This window comes from Pseudogymnoascus destructans (genome assembly GCF_001641265.1).
Source record: "Pseudogymnoascus destructans isolate 20631-21 unplaced genomic scaffold scaffold_15, whole genome shotgun sequence".
In the NCBI taxonomy this organism is placed as follows: domain Eukaryota; kingdom Fungi; phylum Ascomycota; class Leotiomycetes; order Thelebolales; family Thelebolaceae; genus Pseudogymnoascus; species Pseudogymnoascus destructans.
Window position 1 is genome coordinate 283,655 of NW_020167534.1, and position 17,552 is coordinate 301,206.

Here is a 17,552-nt window from a genome sequence, read left to right on the forward strand (position 1 = left end):
ATTCTATACGTACCTTCATTAATGTTTGCCAGACCATACATACCAGATCTGTTACCTGACGATGCACGTGTTGTCGTGAACCGCGTCAAATTCCGAGACGCGCTCTCCACAACGCCGCCACCTTTCAGCCTTAAGGGTCCAAGCTAGCCGCGCCTTTGTCAAAGCCCACTTCTACTTTAGTCTTTGATGGACGTACGACTCATGGAGGACTAAGCACTACTTTACACAGCGACAGTTGCTATAATAGTGCTCAAGGGTCTATCCACACCTGGCCAACAGTGGTGAGAGGCATGGCACCTATAAAGCGCGTCAGGGCGCATATTGACGATGGGGACCTCATATCCGTGGAAACCTCCAGCTTGCGCTCCGAACCAGTAAGCCTCTCTTTGTTTGGATATAGCTACCAGCTACGTTCCTCCGCATGCCAGCTAACAGAATTACAGCAGCGAAAACGTGTGCGTTCCTCCAGCGTAACTCCAAGCACTTCGCGTCCCCAACAGGAGCGCTCAAGTTCTCCCTCCGACGTCGAAGAACAGGGCACGGGGGGTCTGGCTGCAAGCACTCAATACGAACTCGACAGAGATGCCGACTTTGCACACCTTCAGGATGAGGATACTTACGATGAGCGCGCAACACGACGCATCCTGGCTCGGAGCAAAACGATTGGCGCGAACCGGGCGGCGGACAATGGAATAATTGAAGAGGTTATAATGACAAACTTCATGTGTCACGAGAAACTGCATGTCACCTTAGGCCCTCTGATCAATTTCGTCATCGGAGAAAACGGAAGCGGCAAGAGCGCCATTCTCACTGCAATAACGATCTGCCTAGGTGGAAAGGCGAGCGCAACAAATCGCGGAGCTAGCCTCAAGAGTTTTATCAAGGGAGACCGAGAGCAAGCGAACCTGGAGATTAAGTTAAAGAACCAAGGGAGCGACGCCTATAAGCCTGAATTGTTTGGAGAGTCGATTATAGTCGAGCGGCACTTTTCAAAATCGGGCACGAGCGGGTTCAAGCTCAAGAGTGCCCAGGGCCGCCTCATCTCGACCAAGAAATCCGACATTGAAGATGTGACCGAATACTTCCAGTTGCAAATAGAAAACCCAATGAGCATATTGACCCAGGATAGCGCAAAGCAGTTTCTCAACGCCGCTGCGCCAAGTCAGAAGTATAAGATGTTTCTTCAAGGAGTGCAGTTGGAGCAGCTTGACAATGACTATCGTCTTGTTGCGGAAACGATGAATGTGATGGAGGCCAAGATAAAAGGGCAAAAACTAGCCTTGAAATCTTCCGAGAAGAGAGTTGAACGAGCAAAAGAGCGTGCAAATACCGCAGAGAAGAATAAAGATCTGCGAAATTCCGAACAGAAATACCTCAACCAACTGGCCTGGGGCCAAGTTGAAAATGAAGAGCAGCAATTACGAGAATTGCAAGAGATCGTTGATGAGGCTCAGCGCAATATTGAAAAAGCCGAGAACAGTATTGAGAGCATGGACCAGGAATATCAGAGGCACGATGAGGCTGTTGATAGGTCTGACGATGTCACACGCAAGTTGATGGAGGATATGTTTCCTTTGAAAGAGCAGGAGCGAGAGATGAAGGCCAATTGCGATGCCGCCAACCAGGAAGTGGCAAACATGCACCAGGAGTATCGCCAAATTCGCGACTTTCTTACTGCTTCAAAACAGAAGGTTGCAAAGATAGAGAAGGATATAGCGGCGGAGAGACAACGGATAGAAAATGCAAATGGTGGAGCTCATGCTGAAAAGATGGCGGATCTTACAGCTGCACAACAGGTAGCATCACAAGCAAGGCAGAATATGGTCGAACGTGGAGATGATTCGGAACTACAAGATTCACACCAGAAAGCTCTCAGGGAGTTCGAGGATTCGAAGGCGCCATTAAGACAGAAGCAGAGTGAGATCGAGCGTTGTCAAGAGCGACTATCATCCATATCACGCGACGCGGGGCAACAAATGGCAGGATTTGACCAGAAAATCCCAAGGCTCTTAACCATGATCAAGAATGACCAAGGCTTCAACGAGACCCCAGTTGGACCTATCGGCCTCCATATCAAGTTACGTAAGCCTGTCTGGTCCAATGCACTAGAGAGGTCGATTGGAAATGTATTGAATGGCTTTGTGGTCACAAGCAAGGCCGATCAGCAGCGCCTCTCTAACATGATGCGCCAACTCAATCTTCAAAGATGCCCTATCATGATAGGCAATAACCAGCCTATTGACGTTCGTGGTCATGAACCTGACAGTCAATTTGATACCGTTTTGCGTGTCTTGGAGATCGACAACGAGCTGATTCGTAGGCAGCTGATTATCAACCAAGGCATAGAACAGACGATCCTGATTGAAGAGAGGCAGGCTGCAATGAGCGCAATGTATGACGGCGCCAAACCGCGAAATGTCAAACAGTGCTTTTGTCTGAGCGATAGTCGAAGAGGCTGGGGTCTAAGGCTCGGATATACAGGAGCTTCATCGGATAGAAGCGTTAGCCCTATTATGCCTTCAGAGGGAAAACCTAGGATGAAAACCGATATCGAAAGCCAACTGTCCCAGCAGAGGGCAATGCTACAGCATCTTCAGAGCGAATTAACTGAGCTTAAATCAAAAACCGATGCCCTTCAACGAGTCATGAGGGGTCACGAACAAGCCATACAGAAGCACAAACAAGCCAAGCGAAACGCCGAGAGGGAGCTCCAAAAAGCCGAGGAAGCTATAGAGCGCAAGCAGGCGGCCCTCGATGAAGATAATGTGGAAGACGGGCGTTTGGAAGCTTTAAGGGACGACTTAACTGAAGCACAGGCTGAAGTAGAGCTCCACAAGGGAAGTTACGTCCAAGCACGTCTGGCTAGAGAGGGACAGGACGGCGTTGCTCGGACTCGTAAAGTCGCTCTGGACGCCATCAAATCACAGATCGCGAATCACGATGTGATTATCAAGAAGGCAGAGGATAAAGGGAGGAGGCTTCGCCAGGCACGACAGATTGCGTTGCAGACTAAGAATTCTGCCGCGCAGAATCTGGAAGATCTCAAGGCCGAAAAAGTACGACGTGAGAGGCAGAGGGATACCGAGGCGGAGACTGTTGAAGAGTTCATTTCGCAGGCTAGAATGGTTTGCGCTGAGCGTGTTAGCCTGGACCGAGGGCAGACGTTGGCGAGTACTGAAAAGAAATATGAGGATGTCAGAGCTTCAATCAGACGCCATGAGAGGTTGGTTGGTGGATCCGATCAAGAGATATACGACGAGTTTGCACGGGCGAAAGAATCACATGAAACAGCGGTCCGTCAGTCAGAGAGCCTCATGGAGCTCCTAGCGACTATAAAGCATAGCTACCACAAACGTCTCGAAAGGTGGCGCGAATTCCAAAGTAACGTCTCTGCAAGCGCGCGCATGCAATTCACCTACCTTCTCAGCGAGCGCGGCTTCCGCGGAAAACTAACTCTCGACCACAAAGCAAAGACCCTTTCCATCCGCGTCGAACCAGACGAGACCAAAAGGAGCGCCGAAGGCCGCGCCACAACAACCCTCAGCGGCGGCGAGAAATCCTTCTCCAACATCTGTCTCCTCATGAGCGTGTGGGACGCCATGGGCTCGCCTCTACGGTGTTTAGATGAATTTGACGTCTTCATGGACCAGGTGAATCGCGACGTCAGTACGAATCTGATTATCGGGGCTGCGAGACGGGCTATTGGGAGGCAGTTTATTCTGATTACGCCGACGGGGATTGGGGGTGGGGCGGAGAGGGATGCGGATGTGAAGCTTATTAGGTTAGTGGTCCTGGTGTTGGAGATTATGTATTATGTGGTATGGTGGATGCTAACGCGATGCAGGCTTACTGATCCCCGGCAACGACGAATTGACGACCTTGTGACGAATACCTGATCATCGCATGATGGCTTCAACGCAGTTGAAATCCTTTGCCACGACGATGGACGATCTTGGCCTTCTATTCACATGCAGCATATGGCTGATATGCCTTCATTTCTCGTCTTGTACAGTACTTTAGATTCAGCATACGAAATCCTAATGGCTCAGCAAGCGCTTTCATTGCTATGCTTGAAGATACCCGTCTAAAACATGGAAATGGAAGCATGCATTCGCCCTTGTGATAGTGATTGGAAACAGCAACCCATTCTCGAACCCGCCCCTTTTCAATAATCCGACAGCTACCCATATGATAGACAACCACACCACCCCCCCCTACAATCTATTCTCCCTCTCCCTTCCTCCTCAAATCCTAACGCCCTTACTCCTCAACAAACTCACCGCCGCCCCCATCTGAAACCCAACCCACTCCCCCACCCCCTCAACCGCCTCCCCCACAGTCCTGGAATCGCCAAACCTCCTCTCCAAAAACTCCCTCGTCGCGCCAAACCCCTCACTCGTATCCGTACTCATAAACACCTCGCTCGCCGCATACAGCGCCCCTAGACTCGCGCGCTTAGTGTACCAGCTCGAATCGACCGCTACGTCTCCGGCCAAGAACCATATTTCGTCGGCGAGAAGATGTAGTTCCTTCAGCGAGGGGCGGATGTTGCCGAACAACGACATTAATGCCAGTGCCTCGGGGAGCTTGGAAGCTACTCCCGCATTGGCTTGCAGCCGGGCCCAGGTTAAGGCTTTGACTTTGGCTCCCACGCCCGGCGGCCTGGTGTTGGTGCTCGGGTCCACGACGGGGTTGGTGATATCGGTCCGCGAGGCGAGAGCGTGGCGCTGGGTATAGAGATAGTACTGGACGAGACCGAAGGCAGCGGTGGGGAAGAGGTTGGTAGATGCATCGAGGTAGCCGGCGTCTTTGGCGCCGAGGTGGAGGGAGGTGGGTGTGAAGCCGTGGGTTGGGATGTGGGGGAGGGAGGCTGAGAGGATTTGGGACTCGATTGCGTTGAAGGGGCCGGGTGGGGGAGGGTGGTTGTTGGAGTGGTAGGTGCGGGTGGTGAGGGTGGTGAGGCGGAGGGGGGGGAGGCGGAGGGGGAGGCGGAGGGGGAGGCGGAGGGAGGTGGCCATCTGGGTATTTGGCACAGAGGGGAGGGGCTTGGAGAGTGGTGTGGTTTCTTGATGGTGGGTTGCTTGGGGACGTTGGGGATTTTGGGGAGTCGGGGAATTGATGATCCGTTGTGGTGGTGTATTCTTCCAGCTACTTACTCTATACTGTAGTTGGAAGAATACACCTTTGTCTTTTGTGACCTTGTTTTTTTGTGACCTTGTCTTTTGTGACCTTGGTGTCTTTTGTGACCTTGTCTTTTGTGACCTTGGTGTCTTTTGTAACCTTGTCTTTTGTGACCTTGGTGTCTTTTGTGGCCTTGTCTTTTGTGACCTTGGTGTCTTTTGTGGCCTTGTCTTTTGTGACCTTGGTGTCTGGTTGGTCTGTCTCAAATCGGCCACCTTGGTGTCTTGCAAAGTATGTGGACCGAGGGGAAAGTTGGCGGTGAGAGGCTTGGCAGAACTACACAAGTACAGAACTACACAATACTGAACTTCTGTAGTAGGGTAGTAGGGTAGTAGGGTAGGGTAGTAGGGTAGTAGGGTAGGGTAGTAGGGTAGTAGGGTAGTAGGGTAGTAGGGTAGGGTAGTAGGGTAGTAGGGTAGTAGGGTAGTAGTGTAGTGTTTGTAGTAGTGTAGTTGTAGTAGTGTAGTTGTAGTAGTGTAGTAGTGTAGTTGTAGTAGTGTAGTAGTGTAGTTGTAGTAGTGTAGTAGTGTAGTTGTAGTAGTGTAGTAGTGTAGTTATAGTAGTGTAGTAGTTATAGTAGTGTAGTAGTGTAGTAGTGTACTTCTTAGTTCTGTACTCGTGTACGGTAGTTCTGTACTGTAACTACTTACTCTCTTCTCCACATTGCTCCATCTGTTGGTACCTGTTACCTGTACCTGCTACCTGCCCTCCTAACTTACCTGCTACCTGCCCTCTAACTACTCTACTGCCACCTCCCCTATTGTCAATCCCGATACGAGTACTTGATACTTACAACTTCGACGCCCTTCTCCTCTTTCCATCGAATTGCCGAGATATCTCGCCCTGAAAGTCGTCGACTTAATCCCGCATAACACTTTCCCCATTCGTGCTTCCCGTCAGGCCCGAATCTTCTCGTCTTCCCTCTTCCCCTTTCCCTCTTCCCTCTTCCCTCTTCCCACTTCCCACCCCGTCCCTCTTCCCACTTCCCACCCCGTCCCTCTTCCCTCTTCCCTCTTCCCTCTTCCCACTTCCCACTTCCCTCTTCTCTCTTCCCTCCTCCCTCTTCCGCCCTCCGCCCTCCGCCCTCCGCCCTCCGCCCTCCGCCCTCCGTCCTCCGTCTTCCCTCTTCCGTCTTCCCTCTTCCACACACTCGCGCTACACACATCCTTGTGCGCACCCCATCGCCCCCATCGCCCCCAGGAACATTCCTAGCTTCTGTCGTCCTGCAGCCTACTCAGCTACTCAAGAGGGTCTTGCAGCTTGGTGCCAGTGCCAGCGACACTCCCAGCCAGACGTTGGACGTTCTGCTTCATAGAACACTAGAACGCCCTACTCTCGTCATATCATCATGGGTACGTTGCCATTCTCCTCAACCACCTTTCACTTCCAACCTCTCCCCCACCGCAACTCCACACACAACCTTCCCTCCCACCTGCCTTGTTCACTGCACAATCGACATTCGTCGCTCTATTGTTCCCCGAACAATCTGTCTTCTTTGTCTCTCTCCCTCCCTCCCTCTTCCTCCCTCCCTCTTCCTCCCTCTCCCTCTTCTTCTTCCTCTTCCTCTTCTCCACCCTCACAAAGTACCTTTGTGTTCCGAAGCTTTGCTAACTCATCTTTCTTCTATACAGCGGACGAAGTTGATACCTACCGCCCAGTAAGTTCAAACGTTTAATCCATCTTCAATTCAACCCCGATATCAGGACAGACCTCGATGTCGCCACCGAGCTAAGTCATCAGCCCTACACTCGTGTCATCCATTCGTGACCGGGTTGCGACGGCCCTAAACCCCGCCAGCAACCCATACGTTTGTAATCCACGCAGCACAAGGCTCTGACACCACCCAACATCATCCTCAACTCACCTGCCTCTCAACTTCCTTCTCCCCAACACCACTTCTCAGTTCCCTTTCTAGCTTGATGGTCCGGCCAGATACTTACCGATCGCAGCGTGAGAGATCCCGTTCGCCTCGTCGTGGTCGATCCAGAAGCCCCGGTCGTTCAGCTCGCCGTCGCTCGTACTCTCCCCGCAGCCGGTCTAGAAGCCGCGACGACTATCGTAGGAACGATCGCAGATCTCGTACACCTATGAACGGAGGAGGCGTCGGCGCAGGTGGTGGCTCGGGAGCTGGCTCTGCTTACGGAGGAGCCCCGCAGAGATCGTTCGAGGAACGCGCCGCTGCCAAAGAACAAATGCTGTCGACCGTTCGCGAATCGTCCCAGCAAGACCGTCGTGTATACGTCGGCAACCTAGCATACGATGTGAAGTGGCATCACCTCAAAGATTTTATGAGACAGGGTTAGTGAAAGGGCGGCAGTTGAAGAAACGATGGGTAGAGGGCTAATAGGGTTTGGTCTGCAGCTGGAGAAGTTCTCTTTGCCGATGTCTTGCTCCTTCCAAATGGAATGTCGAAGGTGGGCGCCTACACGTAGCTGTGGCTGGTTTTCTGGTCTTTCTTTTGTCTTGGCTATTGAAGGAATGTTGGATTGACGGGTTGGACTTTTGTCCGTGGGTTATGTAGGGATGCGGGTAAGCTCCTCAGTCCTCGTCCAACTGATGACGAGAACGTGCTAACATCACCTCAGAATTGTGGAATATGCTACAAGGGAGCAAGCTCAGCAAGCTGTCAACACACTCAGCAACCAGAACCTCATGGGCAGACTCGTCTACGTTCGTGAAGTAGGAACAAACCCCCAGCCGTTGTGTGTGATGGAGGCTGATGTCATGGCAGGATCGCGAGGCCGAACCTCGATTTACAGCCCCTCCAACTGGAGGTCGCGGCGGATTCGACGGAGGACCAAGGGGTGGATTCGGGGGTAACTTTGGACCGCCACCGACGGGTGCTGGCGGGGCTGGCGGAGCTGGCGGAGCTGGCGGAGCTGGCGGTCGCCAGATCTATGTTAACAACGTTTGTCCCCTAACGATCCTTCTTTGGTTTTGTTCACTCGTGTTGGAAACCTTTATTGACTTGGCTGCGATAGCTCCCTTACACTGTAGGTTGGCAAGATCTGAAGGACCTGTTCCGTCAAGCGGGTATGTTCTCGCTCTTGGCCGTGGCTTTCAAATAGCCATGTTCTTGTCAACAAAACTAACAATCGGGAAACAGCTCGCGAAGGTGCTGTCATTCGCGCCGATGTCCACATTGGTCCGGACGGCCGTCCGAAGGGCTCGGGTATCGTTGCCTTTGAGTCTCCAAACGATGCGCGCAACGCGATCCAGCAGTTCAACGGTTACGATTGGCAGGGCCGCCCACTGGAGGTCCGCGAGGATCGTTTCGCCGGCAACTTCGCCCCTCGTGGCGGCTTCGGCGGCTCTAGAGGAGGCCTCGGTGGCCGCGGTGGTGCTCCATTTGCTGGTCGTGGCGGCTTCGGCGCTGGGTTCCCAGGCCGTGGAGGCTTCGGCGGCAGCTTTGGAGGCGCTCCAGGTGGCGGTGCCTACGATGCTGGCCCAGCCTCGACTGCTCCTCCTAACCCATTCACCGATTTCGCCACGGCTGGAACTGACAGAAATGAGATCATTTATGTCCGCAACGTACGTAACCATCCTACCATCTCCTTTGATTCACCACTGACTAAATCTAGTTGCCTTGGTCAACCAGCAATGAGGATCTCGTCGAGCTCTTCACCACAATCGGCAAGGTTGAGCAGGCCGAGATTCAGTATGAGCCCAATGGACGTTCGCGCGGCACTGGTGTTGTTCGTTTCGACACCGTCGAAAACGCCGACACTGCCATTTCCAAGTTCTCTGGATACCAATACGGCGGTCGCCCTCTTGGCCTGAGCTTCGTCAAGTACCAGACCCCCGGAAGCGCTGACGCCATGGCCATGGACACCGACGCCACCGGCCTGACGCAAGACCAGATCATGTAAGGGAGATGGGGAAAATCTTCGCTATCTTTCTTGCCCTTCTGGCATGTATACAAGATTGAAGCGACCACGTTGGCCCAACGCCAGACAGATTTTTCGCTAATTTGACATTTTTTTTTTTTTTTCGTCGTTCTTGTTCTTTCGATGGGGAATGCTGCCCTTTTTTAAAAAAAAAAAAAAAAAAAACAACCTGAGGGATGGGGAATCAAGGGAAGGAAACTCTTGGGAGCGCAAGGCTTGGGGGGGAGTGTGAGGTTGTAATCGCTGGATTTCTCGTTTAAAAAAAGTTTTGGTGTGCTTTAACTGGAAGTTTTGCAATCCGCACGGCCTGGTTCTTATTAATTCTAGACTGCGAGGAATCGAATGAAAGTTGAGTCCCAAAATGTTCGCGTGCACTTATTGTGTGTGGGATGGAATGCTATCTCGGTGCAGACTCTGTCCATGGTGCTGCTGTGTGTGAAGGTATTTATCCAGCTGCTCGCTGGTCGCCGCTTTCGAAGCAAGCCGTATGCCGATTTTATTGGATAACATTCATAGGCACATATTGCCCATACCGGTGAATCACTATGACTACGTCTATAAATCCCCAGCAATCCCCCCCTTGGTTTCTTACACTTCCCGTAACCATCACCAGGACCATTCAAAGCCAAATCCAGAATATGATCCAGAATATGATACAAACCCGCAGCCTCCCATACAGACACGCAAACGATACCACAACATATTTCCGAACAGCACACCTACCCCCCCAAGCTACCTCACCACGACACACCACGACACACCACCATGTGCGAAATAAAACGCTACCGCTTCCCGGAGTGCTGCAACCGCGAGAAGTGGATCATCACCAAGAACCCGGCGTTCTGTGAGGACATGGCTCCGGGGGCGACGTGTAGACCACAGTGTTGCCTTTTTATTGGGGGGGTTGTTGAGGTGGAGGTGGTTTGTGGGGAGTGTGAGAGGGGGGAAGGGGTGGGAGGCAGGGAGGTGGTGGGAGATGGAGGTAGTGAGATGGATGGGGTTGGAGAAACGCAGCTTGATAGAGGGGAGGACGGGAGGGTGGGGAGGACGGGAGGGTGGGGAGGACGGGAGGGTGGAGAGGAGAAGGAGCGAGTGATTTGCTGCAGGCAAGTATAGAAGGGCGAAGAGGAGGGGGGCGTGAAGCTGCCAAAAAAAAAAAAGGTGACTTCTGGTTTTATACCCGTGGCATGCTAACAATGGTTGCTCTGGGTATTAGAAACACGGCCCAACGTTGAAAGCCAAGAATAATGGAGCACATGAATTCCGATGTTTCTCTTTCGTGGATGGCAGGGCTAACTCGATAGCAGCGGAAAGTTCTGCGTTTCCTGAGAAAAAACCTCAGAGGATGGCGGAGGCAATATTATCAGCGACGTTGTATCAATATTAGCAATAGAGTTTTGCTGTCATAAGACGGTATACTCGCATAGGAGAATAATTCATGTCCATTGGATTCATAAACCTCGTCTCCAGTGATGCATCTTAAAAACAATGACCCAGACGTACGTCCGGCCATCTATTCCATATATTCATATACCTCCAACGCCAACCCTCTATGCTCTAGGCTCACTTCTTCTCCTCGCCCGCCGGGAGAACCACCTTCTTCTTCGCCTTTTGCCTTGCCTTCGCCTTACTCCTATCTCGCTTCTTCAATCCCGACATCCCGGCCTTGCATACCTCTGCGTATCTGCTGAAAAATCCCTCTAGGGCATCGGCGGTAACGACGGTCGAGAGGCGCACTTTGGATTTGTGCTTGCCGTCTGTGGCTCTTATGAGGAGGGTAAGGGGTTGTGTGGGCGCAAGGTCGGGGAAGGATGCCGCGTCGGCTTGCGCGGGGAAGGTGTCGGAGGGGGCTGAGGATGTCACTTTGAGGTATTAGCTATTTGAGCCTCTTGGGGTGTATATGGCTACGGGGAAGGTAAGGTGGGAAACTCACATCGCTTCTGGGTTAAGAAGACAGATCCTTGGGTTTCGGACCTCTTCTTGTCGAAAAGCTCCGCGAGCTTGGTAAAAAACTAAGGCCGCAAGTTAGACAGGATGCAGTACACATATTTATTTCCCCAACTTACCTCATCGTTGGTGAGAGGCGCGGTCATGGCGACTTAACATGCGACCATGTTGGTGGTGGGGTTAAAATCATATGGCTGTCGTCGTCGTGGTTGTGGGGCACGGACGGCGGACGGATCTTATCTGCCAGAATTTCCCCACTCTCGTTACCGCCCGTGTCTAGCCTTGTCAATTTTGTCCGCCTTGTCAAAAAAATTCCTAGAGAGGGATCACCACGGAGTAAAGATGCCACCAAGAGACCAATTAAAGCTGCCGGCGAAGATTATTGAGGAGTTGGGTGGGAAGGGTATGTAGATATTAATACCTACTAAAAAAAATTTGAGTGAGCGGCGCTTATGGCGATCTAGATGTGCTTGGATACCGCAAACAGCAACGGCCTCTCGACCGCAAGGACAGGCGGAAGGCGGAGAGAGTCCAGAAGAAGGTGTCGAGGTCCGGGCAACCGCCTTTCAAGAAGCCGAAAGTGAACGACCCACGAGGCCGCGAGCCAGTTCGTTCGTCCACGAGCACCGAGGCGTCGAACTCGACCAAAGAAAGCCGCGGACCGAAAGAGCCCCAGGCTGCGCCGGAACCAAAGCTTAAGTCCATATTGAAGACAACTTCGCAAGCAATTAATAAACCGAGTAAACGGATACCGGCGTCAGAACGTCTCAGGTCCCCAACCCCGCCACCGAAGGGGCCATCTCGCGCCGTGCTGGACAAACTTGCAGAAGACGACGAGGAAATTGCGCTGTTGGAAAAGAAGCTCGGCATTAAAGGCAAGAAGGCTCTGCCGCAAGCATTTCGAGATGATGGACTGGATGAGCTGCTGGGTGGGATAGATGAGCTGGTTGGCGCTGAGGATGAGGAATTGGCGGAGAAGAGAAAGAGGAAGTCGGAGGGAGATGAGTGGTTGGATATGAAGAGGAAGAAAGCACGGAAGACGAAAGCGCAGGATGTCTCCGAGGTTTTGGACGAGGACGTGGGCGATGACAGCGATGCTGAGAGTGTGGACTCGGACCAGTCTGACGAATTCGGATTACAGAGCGACGAAGGAAGCGACCTTGGCATGGATGACGACGATATGGACAGTGATATGGGCGGCAATGCCGACGAAGATTCAGAGTTTTCCGAATTCGACGAACCAGAAGAGCCAAAGAGGGTGCGTGAGAACCCATATCTCCCTCCCACTGCGCCAGGAACAGTCGCATCGGCCAAATATATACCCCCTTCGTTACGAAAACAATCCGCATCAGACTCTAAGGATCTTGCGCGGCTACGAAGGCAGATACAAGGTCTGGTCAATAAATTGACTGAGGCAAACCTCATATCGATACTGGGGGAGATAGAGACTATATACCGCAATAGTGCACGGCAGCACGTCAGCTCAACACTCGTCGATATACTACTAGTATCAGTTTGCGAACCAGCGGCGTTGTCCAACACTCATATTATCCTGCTTGCTGGGTTCATATCCGCGGTGTATAAGGTCATTGGAGCTGATTTCGGAACACAAGTCATACAACAAATCGTGGAGCGCTTTGACAAATTCTATTCGAATATCGCGGGAGTTGGGGATACCAAGGAAACTTCAAACTTAATAACCCTTGTTTCGGAACTCTATAATTTCCAGGTCATTGGAAGCACCCTCGTGTTTGATTACATTCGCATGTTTCTTGGTACTTTTTCAGAGATGAATACAGAGCTACTCCTCAAGATGATCCGAACTTCTGGACCACAGTTACGCCAGAATGACCCATCATCGCTCAAGGATATTGTCATCATGCTCCGGCCTGCCGTTGAGAAGGCTGGTGGCGAAGCGAACATGTCCGTCAGGACAAAGTTCATGATCGAAACCATCAACGACCTGAAGAATAATAAGGTGAAGACGGGTGCAGCGGCCTCAGCGGTTATTTCTGAGCACACCATTAGGATGAAGAAGACCTTGGGCACACTGAATTCAAGAAGTTTGAAGAGCAGTGAGCCTTTACGTATTGGCTTGGACGATATCCGACAATCGGACAGTAGAGGAAAATGGTGGCTGGTCGGTGCTAGCTGGACTGGAAACGAGGCTGCAAACCGTGATGGAGTGCCATCTCAGCCAACTAGCCAAGCAAAAGAAGTCGATGTTGCAGATGATATCGCAATGGACACCCGAACAACTGACCTTGCTCAGCTTGCAAGGGAGCAGCGTATGAACACAGACGTCCGGAGGGCCATCTTCATTGCCATAATGTCTGCGTCCGACTTTCAAGATGCATACATGAGGCTGAATAAGCTGAAGCTTAAGAAATCACAAGAACTTGAGATTCCAAAAGTTCTTATCCACTGTTCTGGTGCAGAAGCAAGTTACAATCCATTTTACACTCTCATCGCCAAGAAGCTCTGTGGCGACCGAAAACTCAAGATGGCTTTCCAGTTCAGTCTGTGGGACTTGTTTAAGAAGATGGGAGAAGGAGACAATGAAGATGATGTCCCCGATGAGGATGATGAGGACGCTTTGTCAACCCGGCACATTGTCAACCTGGCAAAAATGTTTGGCGCTTTAATTGTTGACGGCGGGCTCACGATCTCGATCTTAAAGAACTTGAACTTGACCTATCTACAACCTAAAACACAGGCCTTCGTGGAGGTTCTGTTCATCTCGATGTTTTTGCACCCGCAAAAGCAGCCAGCCAAGGGGGATGACAAGACCGCCATTGCCACCCTCATTGGACGAGTACAGGATATCCCCTCGATGATGACTGGCTTGCAGTACTTTATTCATAAAGTGGTCAAGAAGACCGATATCGCTGGGGGGGAGGATGAGAAGCTACGGGTAAATCAGGCTTGCAAGGTTGCAATAGACACTCTTCGGGCTCTGGCAGCAAGAGATGCTGTCTGAGGTGGTGGCAGCGCCAAGTTCTGGCGGAGTTCCAGACGCGCCTATCAGCCATGCGGAGTATGAGTGCATATTGTAGGGCGTGTAAGGCGAAGAATGTATGCAAACGCCAGTCCGTCTCCGTTACTCATGAGTCAATATATCAAATAGCTAAAATAGTGATATGACTTCTAAAAACGACCACCATATATAATGGGTGCTTAGGCCTGGCGACCGCCGTGAAATGACTACTAATTTAGGTGGACCACCGCGCATTGAAGTCCGTCGGGTACCATCGGGTGGGATGACTACAAAAACTCAACAGAAAACAAAACCTGTTAGAGACTCCATAGATTTGTAGGAATCATCAAGGTCGTATTTTTATATTCATATAGCGATATTGGGCTTCTGCTGCTCTAGTTGACCGAGTCCGTTAAAACCGTCATATATAAATCTCCAATAAATGATAAAAGTTGGGAGTTCACTAGGATCAGATATCGCCGGCTCCTTTTGTTCCGGCTTCCGGTCTGGTGCTTTCCATGATTACCGACCCCAAAACAAAATTGACGAAACGAAGTAGAGCATTCAAATTCCCCAACATACCAGTGATTGAATCCGTTGATCGCGATTTCATATTTACACAATGTTTCGCAGTATCCTCGCCCCGAAGGCGACCATGAGGTCTGCTTTCCAGCAATCATCGTGCGTCTCCTGCTACCCCAGACAAATTAGAGACTCGGACTGACAGCTCCTTTAGCCTCCCAACAGTTGTTCGCCCATCGTCCATTGCGGGATTATCAAGGAGGACATACGCGACACAAAATGGTTAGTAGCCATACTTGAGATGCTGTTGGGAATACCCTCACTGACACAATGCAGAGGAACAGGATGTGGTCATTATTGGTGGCGGAGTCGCCGGGTACGTCGCGGCCATCAAGGCAGGCCAAGAGGGCCTGAAGGTATGCAATCCTCCGCCCAGTTCTACTGACAAAGGCATGTTTAATTATCAATTAGGTGACATGTATCGAGAAGCGTGGCGTACTGGGCGGAACCTGCCTCAACGTCGGCTGTATCCCTTCGAAAGCTCTCCTCAACAACTCGCATTTATACCACCAGATCCTTCACGACTCGAAACACAGAGGCATTGAGGTCGGCGATGTCAAACTTAACCTGGATCAGCTGATGAAGTCAAAAGATACCGCTGTCTCTGGCCTCACAAAGGGTGTTGAGTTCCTTTTCAAGAAGAACGGCGTCAACTACGTCAAGGGCACTGCGACGCTCACTGGCGAGCATGAGGTCAAGGTCAACCTCAACGAGGGTGGAGAGGCGACCTACACCGGAAAGAACATCCTCCTCGCTAGCGGAAGTGAGGCCACTCCTTTCCCAGGACTCGAGATCGACGAGAAGAGAATCATCACAAGCACTGGCGCCATCGCGCTCGAGAAGGTCCCAGAGAGCATGATTGTCATTGGTGGTGGTATTATTGGCCTGGAGATGGGATCAGTATGGTCGAGATTGGGCGCAAAGGTTACAGTGGTGGAATTCCTTGGACAGATCGGTGGACCAGGAATGGACGCTGAGATCGCCAAGCAAGCGCAAAAGGTGCTGAAGAAGCAGGGTATTGACTTCAAGCTCAACACCAAGGTCACTGGTGGCGATTCCTCTGGAGAGAACATCAAGATCAACGTTGAGGCTGCTAAGGGAGGAAAGGCAGAGGAGGTTTGTTCCCCGTTTCTTGAGAAACCTTGAATGTATGCTGACTGAGAACATAGCTTTCTGCCGAAGTTGTTCTCGTTGCCATCGGCCGCAGGCCGTACACTGAGGGTCTTGGCCTCGAGAACATCGGCGTCGAGGTTGATGATAAGGGACGCATTGTCATCGATTCTGAGTTCCGCACAAAATTCCCGCATATTCGCGCGATCGGTGATGCCACATTTGGCCCCATGCTTGCCCACAAGGCCGAAGAGGAGGCTGTGGCAGCCGTCGAGTGGATCAAGAAGGGTTACGGACACGTGAACTACGGCGCAATCCCGTCCGTCATGTACACACACCCCGAGGTTGCGTGGGTGGGTCAGAACGAGCAGGAGCTCAAGGCTGCTGGCATCAACTACAAGATCGGCACGTTCCCGTTCTCCGCCAACTCGAGAGCGAAGACCAATATGGACACCGAGGGCATGGTTAAGATGCTCGCTGATGCAGAGACCGACCGCATCCTTGGCATTCACATCATCGGTGCCAATGCAGGTGAAATGATTGCTGAGGGCACATTGGCGCTTGAGTACGGTGCGTCGAGTGAGGATATCTCCCGAACATGTCACGCGCATCCCACGCTCGCTGAGGCGTTCAAGGAGGCGGCAATGGCAACTCATGGCAAGGCTATCCACTTCTAAGAAGCCGGATCCATGAGTGCCGTGTTGCATATTCGAGGAGGGTGGGGCAAGAGGAATGATTGGTAGAGGCTAGATGCACCGGGGGTGCGCCAGTGATAACTGTGTAATATAGGCCGGACCTTGGGTAGGGGTTGCATCTTATGGTGGCCCACGAGAACAAAAACCCAAATACCTAGATAATTAAATTCGATTTGGTTCTAGTTCAATGGTATTGCGCACTTGATGATATTATCCCTACATCCAACTCACTACCAGTCTAGTAGGAAATATTAACCCCCACACTAATGTGAAAACCTGGGCATCTCAGCCCGCTGCTTCTGGGTCAAAGGAGCTTGTCTCTATTCCTAGCTTATATGTATACCGGCGCATTATAAGAGACATAAAAACGCCCAAAGATAAAATGCGTGCAGATGATAAACTGGAAAGCACCGTAACAATCCACTAAAACTCAGCGCCACCGATATGGTGGTGGAGAACCCAACGGCCGCCCATCCCGTCGTATATAAGTATATTGTTCAGGGTAAGATCGTGCTGCTAGTGATACTCGATTACGGCAATCCAAGGGGCAGTTTCTTCTTCCGCACGAGCGGCAGATATCGCTTCTATATTGTAGATCAGTTTCAAGGCCAGATCAAAATTAAAAAGGAACTGCCTACCCCCCGCTATAGTAGCCTCGGCCACCCATAACATCCCGGATTTCCCGGTCGTCGTCGAGACCTGCGAGATCGCACGCTGGGCAATCGCAGTGGTCACCGCCGCGAATATTGAGGACTTGGTTTGCTGCATGCGTTGTGAGGACGCATGTCCGGCACAGATGGTTGCCTAGAGGTGAGATGGCAGCGCCGCAGGCACAGTTGACGTAGGCACGGCTTCTGGGAAGAACTGGCTCTAAGCCATAACGACTGCCCATGTAGGGTTCGAGAGAGCGGGATGAAGGGTAACGAGGCTCGAGAAGCGGCCGTGAGAGTGGGTAGGGATAACGAGGGTTGATTACGTTCATTGTGTTGTTTTGGATGATCTTGTCGCGACGGAGAAGACGGCACATGAGATCGAATTACGGACAGTGGAAGAGGACGGCGGATTGGGATGGGCTATGACTGAACCGGCGACTGACTGAAGGGGTTTATATACATATGCACAGCCTCCGAGGCCCATTTGGGAGGGCTTATCGTCGTAATGCTCGCTGAGTTG

At 51.6% G+C, this 17,552-nt stretch overlaps 8 protein-coding genes across 8 annotated transcripts; 5 read left to right on the forward strand and 3 right to left on the reverse strand.

Moving 5' to 3' along the window:
* The first annotated feature begins 8 nt into the window (after window positions 1-8).
* Window positions 9-4,036, forward strand: SMC6 (DNA repair protein). The gene is made up of 3 exons (XM_024468236.1): window positions 9-374; window positions 444-3,781; window positions 3,845-4,036. Exons 1-3 carry the CDS (start codon window positions 291-293, stop codon window positions 3,894-3,896), a joined length of 3,474 nt encoding a protein of 1,157 aa, XP_024322532.1. The 5' UTR covers window positions 9-290; the 3' UTR covers window positions 3,897-4,036.
* COQ9 (coenzyme Q) lies at window positions 4,037-5,229 on the reverse strand. The gene has a single exon (XM_024468237.1). It carries the CDS (start codon window positions 5,016-5,018, stop codon window positions 4,245-4,247), a length of 774 nt encoding a protein of 257 aa, XP_024322745.1. The 5' UTR covers window positions 5,019-5,229; the 3' UTR covers window positions 4,037-4,244.
* A 1,016-nt stretch (window positions 5,230-6,245) lies between these two features.
* Window positions 6,246-9,429, forward strand: VC83_04609 (uncharacterized protein). The gene is made up of 10 exons (XM_024468238.1): window positions 6,246-6,533; window positions 6,813-6,838; window positions 7,131-7,479; window positions 7,543-7,595; window positions 7,703-7,710; window positions 7,767-7,860; window positions 7,913-8,089; window positions 8,163-8,214; window positions 8,288-8,712; window positions 8,763-9,429. The coding sequence occupies exons 1-10, from the start codon at window positions 6,530-6,532 to the stop codon at window positions 9,048-9,050; spliced, it is 1,476 nt and encodes a 491-aa protein (XP_024322527.1). The 5' UTR covers window positions 6,246-6,529; the 3' UTR covers window positions 9,051-9,429.
* A 213-nt stretch (window positions 9,430-9,642) lies between these two features.
* VC83_04610 (uncharacterized protein) lies at window positions 9,643-10,507 on the forward strand. The gene has a single exon (XM_024468239.1). It carries the CDS (start codon window positions 9,834-9,836, stop codon window positions 10,182-10,184), a length of 351 nt encoding a protein of 116 aa, XP_024322693.1. The 5' UTR covers window positions 9,643-9,833; the 3' UTR covers window positions 10,185-10,507.
* On the reverse strand, window positions 10,508-11,207 carry VC83_04611 (uncharacterized protein). The gene is made up of 3 exons (XM_024468240.1): window positions 11,135-11,207; window positions 11,002-11,080; window positions 10,508-10,930 (listed from the first exon to the last, which is right to left on the reverse strand). The coding sequence occupies exons 1-3, from the start codon at window positions 11,159-11,161 to the stop codon at window positions 10,632-10,634; spliced, it is 405 nt and encodes a 134-aa protein (XP_024322694.1). The 5' UTR covers window positions 11,162-11,207; the 3' UTR covers window positions 10,508-10,631.
* A 150-nt stretch (window positions 11,208-11,357) lies between these two features.
* Window positions 11,358-13,995, forward strand: SGD1 (suppressor of glycerol defect; the record flags this gene model as incomplete). Its single annotated transcript, XM_024468241.1, has 2 exons — window positions 11,358-11,418; window positions 11,480-13,995. 2 exons carry the CDS (start codon window positions 11,358-11,360, stop codon window positions 13,993-13,995), a joined length of 2,577 nt encoding a protein of 858 aa, XP_024322695.1.
* Window positions 13,996-14,572: 577 nt separating this feature from the next.
* LPD1 (dihydrolipoamide dehydrogenase precursor) lies at window positions 14,573-16,361 on the forward strand (the record flags this gene model as incomplete). The annotated part of the gene is made up of 2 exons (XM_024468242.1): window positions 14,573-15,690; window positions 15,744-16,361. The coding sequence occupies exons 1-2, from the start codon at window positions 15,154-15,156 to the stop codon at window positions 16,359-16,361; spliced, it is 1,155 nt and encodes a 384-aa protein (XP_024322696.1). The 5' UTR covers window positions 14,573-15,153.
* A 652-nt stretch (window positions 16,362-17,013) lies between these two features.
* Window positions 17,014-17,361, reverse strand: VC83_04614 (uncharacterized protein; the record flags this gene model as incomplete). Its single annotated transcript, XM_024468243.1, has 1 exon — window positions 17,014-17,361. The coding sequence occupies one exon, from the start codon at window positions 17,359-17,361 to the stop codon at window positions 17,014-17,016; it is 348 nt and encodes a 115-aa protein (XP_024322689.1).
* Between the last annotated feature and the right edge of the window lie 191 nt (window positions 17,362-17,552).

Excerpts from the sequence above, each read along its gene's own strand:
- SMC6 (XM_024468236.1), top strand. The coding sequence starts at position 291 with ATGGCACCTATAAAGCGCGTCAGGGCGCATATTGACGATGGGGACCTC. Across the intron at positions 375-443 it reads CCAGCTTGCGCTCCGAACCA|CAGCGAAAACGTGTGCGTTC; the intron begins GTAAGCCTCTCT and ends ACAGAATTACAG. Across the intron at positions 3,782-3,844 it reads GCGGATGTGAAGCTTATTAG|GCTTACTGATCCCCGGCAAC; the intron begins GTTAGTGGTCCT and ends AACGCGATGCAG.
- COQ9 (XM_024468237.1), bottom strand. The coding sequence starts at position 5,018 with ATGGCCACCTCCCTCCGCCTCCCCCTCCGCCTCCCCCTCCGCCTCCCC.
- VC83_04609 (XM_024468238.1), top strand. Across the intron at positions 7,480-7,542 it reads CAAAGATTTTATGAGACAGG|CTGGAGAAGTTCTCTTTGCC; the intron begins GTTAGTGAAAGG and ends TTTGGTCTGCAG. Across the intron at positions 8,215-8,287 it reads GGACCTGTTCCGTCAAGCGG|CTCGCGAAGGTGCTGTCATT; the intron begins GTATGTTCTCGC and ends ATCGGGAAACAG.
- VC83_04610 (XM_024468239.1), top strand. The coding sequence starts at position 9,834 with ATGTGCGAAATAAAACGCTACCGCTTCCCGGAGTGCTGCAACCGCGAG.
- VC83_04611 (XM_024468240.1), bottom strand. The coding sequence starts at position 11,161 with ATGACCGCGCCTCTCACCAACGATGAG. Across the intron at positions 11,081-11,134 it reads CGCCTCTCACCAACGATGAG|TTTTTTACCAAGCTCGCGGA; the intron begins GTAAGTTGGGGA and ends TTGCGGCCTTAG. Across the intron at positions 10,931-11,001 it reads CTTCTTAACCCAGAAGCGAT|TGACATCCTCAGCCCCCTCC; the intron begins GTGAGTTTCCCA and ends AATACCTCAAAG.